At 39.2% G+C, this 17,652-nt stretch overlaps 1 protein-coding gene and 1 long non-coding RNA gene across 5 annotated transcripts in view; one reads left to right on the top strand and one right to left on the bottom strand.

Moving 5' to 3' along the window:
- AKAP6 (A-kinase anchoring protein 6) overlaps positions 1–17,652 on the bottom strand; it is a 500,589-nt gene that overhangs the window by 117,777 nt on the left and 365,160 nt on the right. For all 4 annotated transcript variants that reach the window (NM_001192923.3, XM_010817158.4, XM_059879132.1 and 1 more), the window contains one exon: positions 4,395–4,515. In NM_001192923.3, coding sequence (NP_001179852.1) covers positions 4,395–4,515 — 121 coding nt within the window. The remainder of the gene's footprint in view (positions 1–4,394; positions 4,516–17,652) is intronic.
- Positions 6,865–17,652, top strand: part of LOC132343369 (uncharacterized) — a 31,412-nt gene continuing 20,624 nt past the window's right edge. The window contains exon 1 of the long non-coding RNA XR_009492175.1: positions 6,865–7,128. This is a non-coding gene — a long non-coding RNA (uncharacterized lncRNA). The remainder of the gene's footprint in view (positions 7,129–17,652) is intronic.

The raw sequence follows: 17,652 nt of genomic DNA, 5'->3' as shown, positions 1-17,652 counted from the left end.
GGAGACCCAGGTTCAAATCCTGAGTCAGGAAAATCCCCTGGAGAAGGGCATGACAATCCACTCCAGTATTCTTGCTGGGAGAATTCCATGAACAGAGGGGCCTGGTGGGCTACAGTCCATGGGGTCACAGAGAGTTGGACATGACTGAGCGACTAACACTTTCATATTATCTGAAAGCAGCTCTTGTTCAACAATAACTATAAACACCAGCCCATAACTCCTGAATTTGGCTCTTGGAATTAACCCTTCATCTCTGAAATATCCAGCATGATTAGGGGCTCCGTCACCTGTGCTCTGCAGGTGGCAGAGACGGCAGTACTCTGGGCCCTAGAATGAAGCCCCGGCAGGGCACAGCCTCATGGCCCTCCAGGACTGGCTGCCTCTGCTGCGGACAGCAGCAACAGGCACAGCTGGCTCCAACTCTCCCATCATGGAGATGCTTCCAGGCCACTCAGTTTATAAAATGTACAGGATGGGGGAGGAGCTGTCCTGAGCTTCTCTGAGCCCAAGAATAATGCCATCTTTGATCTGTAGGAATGAAAAATAAAGCTTTTCCTTGGCAAGTGGGTTTTAAATATTTCTCCATTAATAGTTAATGCACATTCAGACCAGCAGAGTGACAGCTCCCTGTGATTATGAATTCTGGCTTCGTAATGCTAGTCCAAATAGGAGCTGAACTTTCAAAATCACGGTGTTACTTTTGACAAATTAAATTGTCCTACTTAGGAAGGTAGGAGGCATGAAGAGAAAGAAAGTGAGAGAGTGGGAGTAAATTCTCCTTGGAGGTGATTCTCAGATTGAGGAAGAAAGAAACGAGAAAAGACTACCTTTGTGTTTTCTAAGCTGATGATACTGCCGATGTTTATTAGAAAACAGCTTCAGAAGATCCCCATGCTGATGCTGAGCCAGACCAAGAAGGGGAAAGGACAGACATTGGCAGCATGTCTCACTATCTCCAAACAAAGAAGAAAATATATTTAAGGGGGTGGTTGCATTTTAATAAGAATCAGGTTATTCTTAGGGCCCAGCAATTTAAAACTAATCAGAAAGAAAATGATTTTAAATTTCTAACAATCTGAAAATAACAAGAAATTTTTTAAACAGATAATCCACTTTATAGCCCATTGTAATATTAAGGATCTAAATTATGTGAGGTTGCATCAGTGTATTCTCTGCCTTTCAAAACTAATTCTTTCTCCTTCAAAGTTCCTTGAGCATTCTGGTGTTTTGGGGTAACCAAGATATTACAACACGTGCTCCACTCAGGAAGTCTGCTGAATGAATTGTCTGGTCTTTATCTGAAGTTCCATATCTAGGAGTCACATGATTTTTTAGCAGAGACAAGAATATAAAATAAAGTCAGGAAGGTAGTACCAAATGTTGAAAATGCTAATAAAAAAAAAAAAAAAAAAAAACAACTTCTTACTCTCTGACTACCATCTTACTATATTCCTCTAATGTAAAAGTTTCAAAGGTGAACTTCAGGGATCAACCTAGGGACTGAGCAATGCAGAACTGGGGTGTGGGCATGCCTCTCGATGCCAGGAAATCAGTTGAATGATGAAATAGAGAGAGCCCTACTCCTCACCAGGGAGAGGAGGACAAAAGTTTCAAATTCTATGATAACAGGAATAACTGTCCTGATCTACAGTTCCTGGGAATTTACCATAACTCAGTTGAAGTCTCTCTTAAAAGCTGTTCACTCTCATTCTTTTCATTAATGGCAGGGATAGTGAACTTCAATGTCATCCTTCATTGTTATAACTCAACAATGATTAGTTCAGTATCAACTATGTAAGATGCTTTGCTAAATAACATAAAGAATACCAGTGGAAAGCGTTTTTCTCATTGTTACACAAGCATTTTATCAAACGAACATGACACAGACAAGCTGAGATAGATGAAAATTCTGTGAAAAGAGCTGGGCGTCCCGTTGAGTTGTTGCGATGACTGGAGGAACACGAATCACAAATACCCCGTAGTGGAAGGAACAGACCTACAAATGAATTTTTTTGTCCCAGGTGCTGATGGTGCCCCTGGTGAAAAAGGCTGATGACACGTTGGTAATTTTTAGGGCCAACAAATTTTAAGATTAAAGATGAATAAGGTAGATTCAAATGGTATCGAAAGCCTAGAAAGGTCTGGGGACCAACTGAAAAGCTTTAGTCCTTTAGGGGTCTCTGTGATCCACTGGCTTCAAATCTCACTTTCCCAAGGCATCAGTTGAATTGATTCCTAGAAAAGCAGATTAGAAAGAGAAATGGGACACTGGAAATGTTGACCTAACCTGAGAATCCCTGGGGATTCTTGGCAAAGGCCTGAAATTAATTTTCTGCTATCAGTTTTTCTAACTCAGCAGCCACCCCAAGTTCTAAATGAGTCCTTCATCAATACCCTCAAGACTGTTTTGGAGATTTCTAAACTTCTGGAATAATTTGGGAGCTTATATAAAGAGAGACACTCCATAAACCTGTAACATTGCCTTTGGTTTCTAACCTAATCTATAATTTGTTTATAAGCCAAATGCAAAATTAGTGTGAATCTAGTGAGCTTAGATATACTGACACAAGTCACAAATGAAGAACCCCAGTACAAAAATGTTTGGAAAAGCACTATACTCCAGAAGTACTGAGTGGGAGGAATAATGGCCTTCAATATGCCAGAATGGAAATTCGCAGGCAGAGCACTTAACAAGGAAACCACAAGCAAAAGAAGACTGCACTTTTTGTTCAGTGATTTCCTATTAATTGTGATGTAAATTATATGAATGCGATTTTGACAAAGAAGAGCACTGTTTCTAAAAAAAATAGTGGTTTATGTGCAAAATACAAAATGCATCAAGAAAAAGAACTTTAGCATCATGGATGCAGTAAACTCTGAGATAATGGCTTAAGATTAGATAACTTTCATATTATTATTTTTTTCTTTTTTACCTAGACTTTTAATGCTTAAGTCTTTGGGATAAAGCAAATATTAACAAACAATTAATATAGATTTACAGGCATCTTTCATACATAAGTCTTGATCTCGGCATGAAATACAAAATCATCTCACTTTGGTTACATTAGGTTGAAATTGTTATTCTAACAATATGTGCTGCCAGACAATGGATGGTAGCTTTGTGGCTAATGTGGACAGCTATCCATACAGGAAACAGCTAGCAGTCAACAAACTTGATTAATGTTGGGCAGAATTCTTTAGGAAGTAAAATATCACCATTTGCTGAGTCCCCAGGGAGCTTATATCTTCCATTAACTAAGATGATTCCCAGGGGACACAAATTAAAGTCTACCACACCCTTGAAAATACATATGTCTCTTTAGAGGAAGTCAAAGTTAAAATAATATATTATAGAAAGGTAACTTAAAATGATAAAAAATTGGAGAAGAAAGAAGACAACTTCTATTTGACCTTGAACGTACTTCTTATTCTATAAGAAATTTTAAAAAGCTAGAGGGTAGTTGTTTCTTGTCATTATACTGTTGCTGATTCTGTAGTTAGTTATTAATTTTATTTTTTATGATTCACAATCTGCTCTTTGAAATATGCCATATGCTCAAAGCAATTCAAGGATGACAACTGTCAGAATTACTCCAATAAAAATTGCCTAAATGAGGAAGATTTACTGCAGTCTGATATTTCAGTGGAAAGTCCCTCTACCCTCCCCAACTGCTTTTTCAGACACTGTGAATATTGCAACCATTTTTTCAAGTCAAATCACATGACTGTTTTGCAAAAACTTCTAGGACAATCTAAGTAGAATCGGTGAAACACAGTAGGCTAAGGGTGAATTAACAGACATGGAAAACAATATAAATAGTTATTAGATGGATTGCCTGCAATCAATGTGTGAGTTCCAAGCCAGTTTTCTTAAATCACACACAATGCATTGACTTAATATGACAACGTCTGTGCTATGTAACACTAATAAACATTAAATTGGACAAGCCCTGTACCCTGGAAGCAGCAAGCCAATTGGAAGGCATTTTTTTTTTTTAATCTCTGGAAATATCTGAGGGGTGGACAGAATCCACCTGAGTGCTCCAATCACAATACATTTTGTTAAATGTTACCAGTCCATTTATCCTTCATTTTGTTTCAGTCTATTTATTAATGCAGTTTCATTTATTGTTATTCATCTTGAAGATAAATCTTTGTCCTTCTATAGAATTACACCAAATAGAATGTGATAAAGGGAACTTCCTTGCAATTATGATGTCGGTGCAGTCTGTCAGCACACAGGGGATGGAAATGAGTTTGGGGACAGGGAAGGGAATTCTAATAGACACCACGATACATACAATGAACGCAAAAGATATCCTGAGAGAGAGAAAGACTTGTCAGGCTAATCAGATCTTCCCCAGCAAGGTAAAGGCAAGAAGGGTAGCTCTAACCTTGTAAAGATGCTGCTGCTGCTCCTCTGACATCATCAGGTCGTGGCTGTCCATCACGAGGGACTCCATGTCAATCAGCCAATCCCAGAGCTCCTGATATTCTGAATCAAAGTCCAGAAGCCTGAAGATAAGGCACAAAATGTATTATGCATAAATACAGTGTAGTTGTTAAAAATCTCATATTAGAATAATATATTCTTGAAAACCTATGATGTTCCTGGGTGATACCTGTAAAAAGAGAAGGAAAAATTCTCGGTGTGGTTACACAGTGGGCCAGATAGGAACTCAAGCTTGTGACATAGCCATTTTCTTAGATTCTGAAAACATAACATGTAATTCTGATGCTTGTACCTGAGACATATTATGGCTATTTCCATTCACTCACCCTTTCTGAGGATTTGCAACATTTGAACAAAATGATTTGAACAAAATGAACAATGTCCTTGAAAAAGAGCATGCCATATTTAACAGACTGAGACATGGAGGGTCAGTGCCTTGGGAAGGTTACCCAGTCCAGAATCTGCGGTACAAATAGCACTCTCAACATTCAGACCTCTTTCTCTTTGACTAGATTTTCCATGGATACTGCATGCATCCTAATATATTCATGACTAAGAATACTAATTCAGCTAATTTCTGTATATGATCACTATATACTACCATATCCAAAATATTATTTTCACTGGGAAATGACTCAATCATTTATCTGTCCCTCTGCTGTCTATCTGCCTATCTCTGCAAACGTATATCCTACATTTATTGTCATGGATGAGTGGCCAGCATTTCAGTTTAACACTCAGAGATAGGCTTGAGTGACTCTGGTAAGCCAGTGAGAACCAGGGGCAGATCCAGTATTAGACAGGTGTTCCCCACAGACATGTAGGAAACAAAGGTAAGGACAGGAAGTCAAAACAATGAATCTCTGAATAGCCAGCAATCATTAAAATTCAAAGGAGGATCACTATGGTTTTCAACAAAATAAATCATTAGAATAAGGAGCTTAAAAGGATTAATGTGATTCTCTATTGAAAGCCTGGTGAATAAGTAAAGCTCAGATTCTTCTAAAACACTGTGATCAGAAAATGAAAGTGCAGAATGAAAAAAAAAAAAACAAAAAAACTATGACTTTGTCCTTCTCCCCAAAATCATCCCGCTAAAAGAAATCTTCGAGTCTTGTCAAACTCTGAGCAAAACCCTATCAGTACTAATGAAGCAGCAGCCTCAGGTATGAATCTGAACTTATCAATCGGCATCTTATTACCACCTTGTCCCTGTCTCTACACATGAAATGACTGCTTTTCAAAAAAGTGAACATCTGCTTTTCATAACTTAAACAATTTAATCTTAATAGATCTGTCAAAAAATTAAGGTGTATCTGGTGATGGAGTCTAGACCTAGAATCGTCTATTTTAATTACTTTTCCATAATTTTAAAGTTTTTTGATTAGAACCATAAGCACCCAGGCCAAGGCTTATCATTGGCTAACACGTAGAATGAATTAATAAATGTTTAGTGAATGTCAATGATGGATATAATCGATGTAACCAAAACCTTCAGTAAGACTAAGGTGGTCTAGAGCTGTGCTTTCAAACTTTACTGTGGATATGGCATAGCTGAGAATTCTGTTGAAATGCAGATACTGACTCAGTACTTTTAGGGTTGGGTCTGAGACTGTTTGAAGTAAGTGTTGGCAACTGGCAACCCTGCTGCTCCTAGGTCATGCTTTTGGGTAGTAAGGACTTACTTACAAGTATACATGAAATCTTAAATAGTACTAAGAGTACTATTTAAGTACTATTTAAATACTAACAAGCAAAAACCACTGCAACAGGAACCAATAAACCATTAGGCTTTTTAAAAATTCATTCTGTATACCCGTGGCAAATTCATGTTGATGTATGGCAAAACCAACACAATATTGTAAAGTAATTAACCTCCAATTAAAATAAATAAATTTATATTAAAAATAAATTTAAAATAAAAAATAAATAAAATAAAATTCATTCTGTGAGTGATTGATAAGGAATGACTAATAAGCATTTGCTCACACGGCAGGCACAATCACTTAGAAATATCTCCTGAGTTATGTTTACTGTTTCTCTCCCCTTGTACCCTCTCACATTTTGACCACAAAGACAGGGGAAAGGTGACGTGCCATTCCCCAAATTAGGAGAGTATAATCCTAATACCCATATAGGTGAGAATATCCAGGAGAATATTAAAAGCAAAAGATAAAGGAAGGGAAAGGCTCCCCGCTTCCATCTCAGTGGACTTGGAGAATAAGAATGAAATAAAGGCAAGAGGAGCAGGTGCTCAGATGTGTGTCCCCCTCTCTCTTGGCTTAAGACCTAAAGGGAAAGCCACAAGCACCAGGATGCTTTTCCTGCTACATAGTCTGGGAGATTGCCTTAAACAATGCCCTCACAATAACCTGAGGTAGGGATGTTGCAAAGAGTTGTGGTCAGGACTCCCTTTGCTACTCTGTTCTCTTTCCCCACATGAGACTGTTCTCTCATCCTCCCATGAGGTTTCTGGGAGTTCAGCTGGTGAACTTGACGGAGGCATTACCATGGCAACAGAGACACAATGACCTCTAAGGAGAGCCAGGGGGGCCTCTGAAGCCAGACCTCCGAGAGCTGGCTGGGCCAGTGAAGACTGAGATGAAGCTTAGTCAGCAGGAAATACCTCCTGAACCAAGCCAAGAGGTAACAACACAGCCACAGGCCTCTGTCAGGTACAACCTCATAATGTAATGGCAGGGCAAGACCCATTTCATGGAACCTAACCAGCCTGCATCCAGGGGCCACATTAAGCCAGAGGGCCTCACTGTACCCCAGAATCACAAGATCACATAAGCCCCTTATATTGCTCAGATGCCATTTTGCACAAAAGAAGGGAGAGGAATGGGAAATCTGAAAAACAGCATTTATTCCAAGATGTTGTTCCCTAAAGAAAATGTTAATTTGTTAGAAAAGGCTACAAGTATTGTGTATAAGAGCCTGAACTCTGATCTTAAAACCAGGTTTTTTCTGTTGTTATATCAATGATGTATGTAATTAGGAAGTCTCATAAATTATCAATCAGCAAGTGATAATAAGGGAACCTGTTTTCTTTTCCATATGTGTATGATTAAAAAAGAAGCTTTGACTATGACTAAACAATTCAAGGGCAAGGGGTGAATTTATCTTTGTATCCCTAATGCCCAGGATCAGTTCAATTCAGTAGCTCAGTTGTGTCTGACTCTTTGCGACCCCACAGACTGCAGCACACCAGACTTCCCTGTCTATCACTAACTCCCAGAGCTTGCTCAAACTCATGTCCATTGAGTTGGTGATGCCATCCAACCATCTCATCCTCTGTCATCCCCTTCTCCTCCAGCCTTCAATTTTTCCCAGCATCAGGGTCTTTTCCAAAGAGTCAGTGGCCAAAATATTGGAGTTTCAGCTTCAACATCTGCTGCTACTGCTAAGTCGCTTCAGTCATGTCTGACTCTGTGCGACCTCTTAGACGGCAGCCCACGAGGCTCCCCCATCCCTGGGATTCTCCAGGCAAGAACACTGGAGTGGGTTGACATTTCCTTCTCCAATGCATGAAAGTGAAAAGTGAAAGTGAAGTCGCTCAGCCGTGCCCAACTCTTAGCGACCCCATGGACTGCAGCCCACCAGGCTCCTCCATCCATGGGATTTTCCAGGCAAGAGTACTGGAGTGGGGTGCCATTGCCTTCATCAGTCCTTCCAATGAATATTCAGGACTGATTTCCTTTAGGATGGACTGGTTGGATCTCCTTGCAGTCCAAGTAACTCCCAAGAGTCTTCTCCAACACCACAGTTCAAAAGCTTCAATTCTTCAGCACTCAGCTTTCTTTATAGTCCAACTCTCACATCCATACATGACTACTGGAAAAACCATAGCTTTGACTCTCTGGACCTCTGTCAACAAAGTAATGTCTCTGTTTTTTAATATGCTATCTATGTTGGTCATAGCTTTTCTTCCAAGGAGCATCTTTTAATTTCATGGCTGCAATCACCAGCTGCAGTGATTTTAGAGCCCAAGAAAATAAAGCCTGTCACTATTTCCATTGTTTCCACATTTTTTGCCATGAAGTGATGGGAATGGATGTCATGATCTTAGTTTTTTGAATGCTGAGTTTTAGGCCAGCTTTCTCACTCTCCTCTTTCACTTTTATCAAGAGGCTCTTCAGTTCCTCTTCACTTTCTGCCATAAGGGGGTATCATCTGCATATCTGAGGTCACTGATATTTCTCCCAGAAATCTTGATTCCAGCTTGCTCTTCATCCAGTCCGGCATTTTGCATGATGTACTCTGCATCTAAGTTAAATAAGCAAGGTGACAATATACAGCCCGATGTACTCCTTTCCCGATTTGGAACCAGTCTGTTGTTCCATGTCCAATTCTAACTGTTGCTTCTTGACCTGCATACAGATTTCTCAGGAGGCAGGTAAGGTGGTCTGGTATTCCCATCTCTTTAAAGAATTTTCCACAGTTTGTTGTGATCTACACAGTCAAAGGCTTTGGCATAATGACCAGGATAGTACTTGATAAATGATGATGAATGAATATAGATAATGAAACCAAGAACTTTTAGTAGGGCAAGAATGACTTCAGAAGAGCAATACATGATAAAGATAATATTTCATCCTCAAATACCAATTGTGATACAGACAGGCTTTCCCATTCATTCTGAAGGTGAGATTTTGCCTTCAGTACACAATGGTACATTTGCTTACTTGAAAATGATTATATACAGTATGCTCTCAATTAATGTGAGCTGCCTTTCCATTTCTTTCACATTATGCTTCTATGGTGAAAATTAAAGGAAATTTATGAATAGATTTTAAATAGATGAAAACTACATACAGGATGATAAAATGTTCAGAATCATGGAATTTTTTTTTTACTAGCTCTTTACCATGTCTTTACATCCATTGAGCTGTTCCCTCCTGTTACTCTCCCTATCAAAGGACTTAGAACAAAAGCCATTTCTTCCAGTTAAAGGTACCTCAGGCTCATTCTGAGATGATCTTCACTGGAGACCTGCAAGTGCTGAATGAATCTAACACAAATATTCACAATTCCTCCAGTCCAGTCTGTTTTCATCCTAGCTGAGAATACTTAAGCTTGAGTTTGTTAGATATGGTAAATGCTTTGGTTCTTTATTTTGTTTCATTAGTGTAGAATCAGCACTAGTGTTTTTCAAACGACAAATTCTCATCGGGTCCTAATACTGAAAAGTGAAAGCGTTAGTTGCTTCAGTAGTGTCCGACTCTTCGCAACACCGTGGGCTATGGTCCGCCATGCTCCTCTGCCCATGGAATTTCCCAGGTGAAAATACTGGAGTGGCTTGCCATTCCCTTCTCCAGGGATCTTCCCAACACAGGGATGGAACCTTAATTCTGAAGACAAAAACATATTTTAAGCACTTGTGCCTGATTTCAGATTCTTTGGCATGTGTTCATTCACAGCTTAGGAAAAACCTGACAGTTTTCCAAATTTAAGTGAAATCAAACATATAACTTCGTAACAAATCAGAAATAAATTATAGAATTTCTTTGTTGCTGCTTTTTTTAAATCTTCTGAAGTGACTATAATTTAATGTGCTCATTATAGCAGGAAAATTCTGAGGTAAAGGAAGTAGCTTACTTTCTTCTGTTTATATTGCCTGCAAAGGTATGCTGTAGACTAGTGATTTTATAAAAGTCATCTTCTAAGGAAAATGCCAGCTACTACACAGAAAAACAGAAAAGATCATAGATGAGTGAATTATCAAGGGTAGCACAGAACTAGTTAGTTCTATAACCCTTTGCAGAATATGCTGATTCCATCCACTGATTTCAGAACCAGGTACTTTTCCTTGAAGTCCTCATGACAAATGACCTCTCTTTAAAAGAGAGACAAAGATGATTGAAATTGTGGCAAATAGTTCAGAACCTTTCTTTTAAGGGCTATGAGTATAGGAACTGCTCTTTTGGAAGGATTTTCCTTTTAAAATTTTCTTTGTAAATGTGCTTGGGTTCCCGTCAACTGATTGATACAAATATATAATCTCCTAGACGTTAAAAGGTCTCAAAGCATACCTTTTCAGTACTCTATGAATACATTATACTCTATGAAAATGTTACAAAGCAGACTTGTACACTATTCTAAGACAGTGTTATAAATCAAACACATTACCAAAGTGATATTCTTTTGGATATTTTTCCTTTAAATTGCCATATTCCTGAAGGTTTCACAATAAAAGAGTTGGACATTCTATTGCAGATATAATATTACCAGTTTTGGAGCTTTATAAGCACAATCATGTAATGAGGAGAAAAAGTCTTCTAAATCAAAGTCAGGTTTTGTTAGATAAATATAGAATTATGTGTTCATTTCAGAGTCTGAAATTCTAATAAAGACAGAGACAAGTTATGGAAAGAAATAAACATGCAATTTTTTTCTTTAGTGTTTTTTATTTCTAAATTTGGGCTAACTACTATGATAATTGCCAAAAGTATTTCCCAATATCTTGTCTATCATTTTCTCTAACTTTTTCAGGTTTAAAAAAAAAAAAGATTCCAGGATTTTTCACCATGGAAATAAAATACTAACAAGACTGTTTAGTATCAATTTTTACAGATTGGATAGCAACATATTATTTGTGAGGCTGGCGCAGTTTAAAAAATGATCCTTTCTCTAAACCCTGGTGGGACTTATGTTTGACCAGCTAAGTGTTTGAATACATAAATGCATTCAGCCTTTGGTATTTAAAGTGAGCATCATTAACTCAACATTTCAACTTAAACTTTGCTTAAAAGATAAAGTTTCACCCAAGTGAAATCAATGGAAGGTGTGTGTGAATATATGAGGTTCCAGCTTGGTCCACCAAGGGATTTTGATTAAATCAGACACCAAATGAAGAAATCATCAAAATAGAGCAACCAATAGTTGAAGAAAAGATAATACTAAAAAGGCCTGGAAGCTTTTCTACTAAGGCTGAGTAATACATATTTTGGAGCATTTAAGTATCCATCTTTTGTAAACTTAATAGTTCCTTTCACATGAACATATCCAAAAACACAAGATCAGTTCCTGAGATACCAGCTTGTGTATGTTGGAATTTCTGTTAAGTGATCCAATTTTCCTAGCTTCTTTAGCATATTGATTCTTTCCCCAAATATTCACTAAGTGTTCACTGTTTGCATTATTTGCTCAAGGAAGTTTGCCTCTGGTTTTCAAAAAAGACACTAAAGGTAATGGTAGCAAAATCTCATAAAAATACACTTTAATATTATTAAAGGAAAACACTAATAACTGATTAGAATTTCCCATCATCCTCTATGCCATGTGTCATGTAAGCACAGGAGGGAGATAAAAGAGTGGCACCTAGTCCAATCACATTATCATTAAAGAATAAAATTTAGCTTTCCAGACATGAAATCTGATATGCACAGTTGCATGTAGAATCCCTTTCCACTCTAAACATATTAAAGTGTGGACACTAATTTACTATTTTGAATGAAAATTCATGAGCCACTTCCTCATGAGAAAAGCAGCCTGCCTTTGCCATTAATAAATAAAAAGGAATATGGAGTTCTTTCCAGTAGTAATTTTCTCAATTCTCATATACACCCATGTACATGTGAAAATGTCTAAGAAAAATAAAATCAATCCTACAGATTTGTTAACGATAGGTCCCACTTTCTCATGGTCTCATGGACTGTTCATAAACTCTTGCTATTAAAATACAATCCATAAAGCAAAAAAATTCTAACCTCCAAGATTAGCCATAAAATTAGAAGTATTAATGTAAGTTTCTGGATATTTCTAGAAGATTCTGTTAGGCTGTCAGGAAGTCAAAACTCTCTCTAAAATTTCAGATAATACACTGGACTAAGTTCTAGCCAAAGAACTTGAAAACATTCTGAAAAATTTAGAAATGGTAGTGATTCTAAGACAAATGTGAGAACCCATATATCTAAAGACAAAGTAAGAGATAATGTTTAAAAAAGAGAGAGAGATAAACCTTCCTAAGTCATTGTCCATGTGTTAGAGGGTCTGGATCCAGACTTGCTTCTGGCACACTGCTGAGGGTTAGGCAGCTCAGCCTTTTGTAAAAAGTCTAGTCTATCCTATAACTCCCTGGTTTTCAAAGATTTAATAAGCAATAGAGAGTATTTGAGGAGGGTATGGCAAACCACTCCAGTATTCTTGTCCAGAGAATCCCCACAGACAGAGGAGCCTGGTGGGCCATAGTCCATGGAGTCACAAAGAGTCAGACATGATTGAGTGACTAAGCATAGCACAGAGAATATTCACCCTCAAGGTTAGGGCAGGGGATAAAAATGTGTGTGCTCAGTCACTCCAGTCGTGGCTGACTCTTTGAGACCCCACAGACTATAGTCCACCAGATTCCCCTGTCCATGGTATTTCCCAGGCAAGAATACTGGAGTGGGTTGCCATCCTCCTCCAGGGGATCTTCCCAACCCAGGGATCGAACTCATGTCTCCTGTCTCATGTGTCTGCTGCATTGGCAGATGGATGCTTTACCAGTGCGCCACCTGGGAAGCTCAGGAGGTAAATAACATAGGAATAACTCTCTGTCACCTAATCTCTAACAAAATCTTTGTGGAAGAATTACTATGGAGATCTCTCCCAGTATGACTTCATCTATCCTGTAAATTGGCTCTTAACTGAACTGTGCTTTGACATCACTTCTGCAGCCTACATCAAAAAACTGCCTTGGCAATTTGGTTTCTCTTACGAAAGTATTAGCTGCTCAGTCATGTCCGACTCTTTGTGACTCCATGGACTGTAGTCCGCCAGGCTCCTCTGTCCATGAGATTTCTCAGGCAAGAATACTGGGGTGGGTTGTCATTCCTTTCCCCAGGAGATCCTCCCAACTCAGGGATCAAACTCAGGTCTCTTGCATTGCAGGCAGGTTCTTAACCATCTGAGGCACCAGGGAAGAGATGGAGTATCACAGAGGCCTGTCTTCTCCTGAAAGAACTACAGGAGAAATCCGTCCCAGGACTCAGTGTGTTTCCCCAGATATATATTATTTTTAATCTTAGGACACTATGAATTTTCTGATGGATGAGATTTCACTCTTTTCTTTGGATGTGGAAAGCTTAGAGCCCAATCATTGCCCTTCTTGAGGACATGCACAGAAGATGCACTTTTTTGTTTTCTGGTACACATTTTACTTTTACCTAACTGACTTCAGTCAAATGTTTATTCTATTTTATTGTAAATATTTTTAGTAAGTTGACTTTAATCCTTTGTGAAAGTGATGTGGGAATGCATAAAAGAATACATTTTAAAGAAAAGAGTTAAGCTCTGCACATTAAAATGAGGTAGAATAGATTTGTTTCAGACTCTCTCATACCTCTTTCCTTCTTCAATTGACCCCATAAACTTTCCAAAGCAGCACAGAAATTGTTTCAGCATTGTTAAGATGGAAAGGAGTTATATAAATAAATAAATAGTCAACTTTACTCTTAACTTTGAAATAATACTTCCCCAGTTATTATGCCACTACCTCTCTAGTTCATCCTTTGTTGGCTCTTGGTATGGATGGCATTAGATTACTGAAGTGGAAGACTGTCTAGGTCTAAAATTAGTTTAATGTATTTGAACATTAGAAGCATATGATATTATGATCCCAAATGAATACATTTATACTGGTGAGATTCTTTTTACAGCCAGGAAGACTTATTTTAATAATAATAGTGCACAGAATATCAGTTTTTCAGAAGGTAGTCAGGCACTTTTTGCTCCTTTGGCTACAGGATGCATTGTGATCTTACTATGTGATAATACCAGAACACAACAGAAGGAGCAAAAAGAACCTGAACTGAACACTGATCAGTTGTTCATTAGTTTGAGACAGGATAAAAATCAGGGGAAGAAAGTAGAAATGCAGGGTGGAAATACGGTCGCCTTGGATTGTCTAGTGATTTATCTGGGAGAGTGTTTCCAACATTAGTACACAGTTTATGACTGCTGCTGCTAAGTCGCTTCAGTAGTGTCCGACTCTGTGCGATCCCATAGATGGCAGTCCACCAGGCCCCGCTGTCCCTGGGATTCTCCAGGCAAGAACACTGGAATAGGCTGCCATTTCCTCCTCCAATGCATGAAAGTGAAAAGTGAAAGTGAAGTCGCTCAGTCATGTCGGATTCTTCGCAACCCCATGGACTGCAGCCTACCAGGCTCCTCCATCCATGGGATTTTCCAGGCAAGAGTACTGGAGTGGGGTACCATTGCCTTCTTCACAGTTTATGACTAGTGTGTACCAAAAAGAAAACATTTTATTAATATCCAACAATGTTCCAAAAACAACCATAGAGCAGAAATTCAAAATATTCATTGAGAGAAAGAGAATATGAGTGAGCATGAATGTTCACCCAGCTGCACAAGGATATTTTTGGCCTTTGGCTCAACAGAAAACCAGAAAGATCATCCTATTGCAGTGAAATCCAGAGGTGGTTACACCCCTTCTGAGGTATTTGAAGTCAATCAGTATGTCTTATTGCTTATTTGATCTTTAATCAAGTAATGTTTTAAATAGTGACATATTTGCTTTCATCTGTCAACACTATTCCTCTTGGGAGTGCTATATATGTATACGTGTGTGTGTGTGTACATTATCACAATGATTTAGGAATACTTCATTTCCTAAAGGAAAATGGATTTATTTTTACTGCCAAACTTTTAACCTTTTGTCTAGTTAAAGTTCATTTAGTTCAACCTGTTGTGCTTGGAAATAACCTGTGTATACTGTTTGTATTTGAAAGTAAAATTTACTCGAAAACGTTACATGATGTGGGACGAATACTTCTACATTCTTACAGAGAACAAACCTTGACTACATAATCACCTGTGGACATTGCCCAAATTCCCCCTCAGCCAGAGGCTGGCATATGACTGAGACTGAAGTATCTTCTAGAACTTTACACAAGAACAGAAGGCTCTTTGAAATTCCCTCTGGAGCGCCGGAAGCAGAGTCAGGAAACATCTCCCTACTCTTCTACTCCATATTATTATTTATAGTAACCCTTAATATGTGTGCACACTCATGCATACACATGCACACACACATATCCCTACATGATGTTGTTGTTTAGTCACTCAGTTGTGTCCGTCCGACTCTTTGTGACCCCATGGACTATAGCATGCCAGGTTTCCCTGTCCTTCACCATCTCTCAGAGTTTGCTCAAACTCATATCCACTGAATCAGTGATGCCAGCCAACCATCTTGTCCTCTTTCGTCCCCTTTTCCTCCTGCCTTCAGTCTTTCCCAGCATCAGGGTCTTTTCAATGAGTCTGCTCTTCGCATCAGGTGGCCAAAGTATATACCAACTTGAATTCTGATCTTTAATTTTTAATCCTGTATGCTCTCTCTCCTCCTTTAAGAATTTAGACTAGAGAAAATATACACCCCTAAAAAATTTTTCTTTATGTAGTTGAAAGCAATCTGAGCAGACCTAATGCATTCTAATATCTGGAATCAGAAGGTTCCACCAGCAGCTTGAAGACAGAAAATAGTCAACAGTAATTCTCAATTCCTGCTAATCAAGATATCACATTGGAATTGTCAATGCTATGGTTTTATTTTGGGTTTCCCAGGAAGCACCAGTGGTAAAGAACTCACCTGCCAATGCAGGTAGACTTAAGAGATGTGAGTTTGACCCCTGGGGTGGGAAGTTCCCCTGGAGAAAGGCACAACCACCCACTCTGGTATTCTTACCTGGAGAATCCCATGCGCAGTAGAGCCTGGCAGGCTGCAGTAGAGCCTGGCAGTCCATAGGGTCACACAGAGTCATGACATGACTGAAGTGACTTGGCACACACACAAATTTTATTTTAAAAGACTTGTATAATACAGCCTGAAAGATTCTAGCTGAAATAAAAATGTTCCTATTAGCCATATCTTTCAAAATGAGCATTCTTAAAGAGATTGCTATGTCTACCTGGGGTAGGTTTTGTGGGGACACGCTACCACAAGGTAAGCTCCCACCTTCCTCAGCCCCTGCTACCTCATAGTCACCATACTGTCCTTGTTGGTGGTTAAGGAGCCCAAGACATCCCTGAGCTTCAGATCTGCTTCCTGGGCATTTCTACTTAGATGTTCTGCAGACCATAAAAAAGAACTTTGTCCCAAACAGTCGGTTCCTCTCAGGCCCCCTTGCTCCTCCCTTGCATTGAATACCATGTCCATTGGTGCAAAAGCCTGAAACATGGAGGTCTGTCTTAAACCCCACCTCCCTTAATGCCCCTCATCCACTCAGGGACCAGGTTCTGTCTTCAATTTCCTTCCTTCAGTTTCCATTCCTGCTGTCTTCAGGCCAGAACAGTTTCTCACTTGGATGACTGGAATAGCTTCTTAACCAAGCACCGTCTAGTCTTGCCCATGCCAGTCCATTCTCCAGAGTGCCGCCAGAATACTGTTTTAAAATTGCCAACCTATTCTTGCTGGAATCCCTGACTGGTTCCAGCTGTCTGTACACATCGCCTCTGCTGTGGGAAACACTGGCTGTCACCTTTGACCCTGGGCCAGCCTCAGTGACACTTCTCCTGGCAGGCGTTCCTGATTTACATGCCCTGCCACTCTTTGCATCCCACTGCCTCTACAACCCCAGTGCCTAATAGAGCCTGCTCAACAATCATGAAATGCTCAATGACACAGAAATCATTTGAATCTAAGTCTTCTTATTTTCTTTCTCTCCCCACATTAGAATGGCCCTTTTCCTCTCTCTTACTTGCCTCATCCAAGGCTTATCGACTCTTTCTGGCTTTAGCCTCCAATCTAGTCTCCACATCTCCCATTAATTTCTAATCTATTACTGTTCTCCACCTTCAGACTCTCCAATTTAGTACATCTGGAGTGGGACCCGGAATTTGCAATTTCTAACAGATTCCCAGGAGATACTAATGCTGATGGTCTAGAGATCATTCTTTGAAAACCACTGGAGCAATGATCTCAACTGGCAGTGGGCATCAAGTATAATATATCTTGGTCCACTCCTGCTTCCTGAATCAGAATTTTGAGGGAGGTGAGATGGGCAGGCAGTTTCAACTTAAAAGTTCCCTAAGAAATCTTGATGCATCCTAGTTAAGAACCATGAACTCAGTGATTAACTCCAGGATCTCAACTTCACTTTCTTCCTAAGCCTTATTTTACACTACTCCCTCTGACTTTCTACCTTGCTCTCCAGTCATATGGAACAGCAAGCAGCATAATGATTTCACACCCTTGTTCC

The sequence above is a fragment of the Bos taurus genome, chromosome 21, assembly GCF_002263795.3.
Source record: "Bos taurus isolate L1 Dominette 01449 registration number 42190680 breed Hereford chromosome 21, ARS-UCD2.0, whole genome shotgun sequence".
In the NCBI taxonomy this organism is placed as follows: Eukaryota; Metazoa; Chordata; class Mammalia; order Artiodactyla; family Bovidae; genus Bos; species Bos taurus.
The sequence above is the reverse complement of the archived record's forward strand: the minus strand, read 5'-3'. Positions and strand labels throughout refer to the sequence as shown.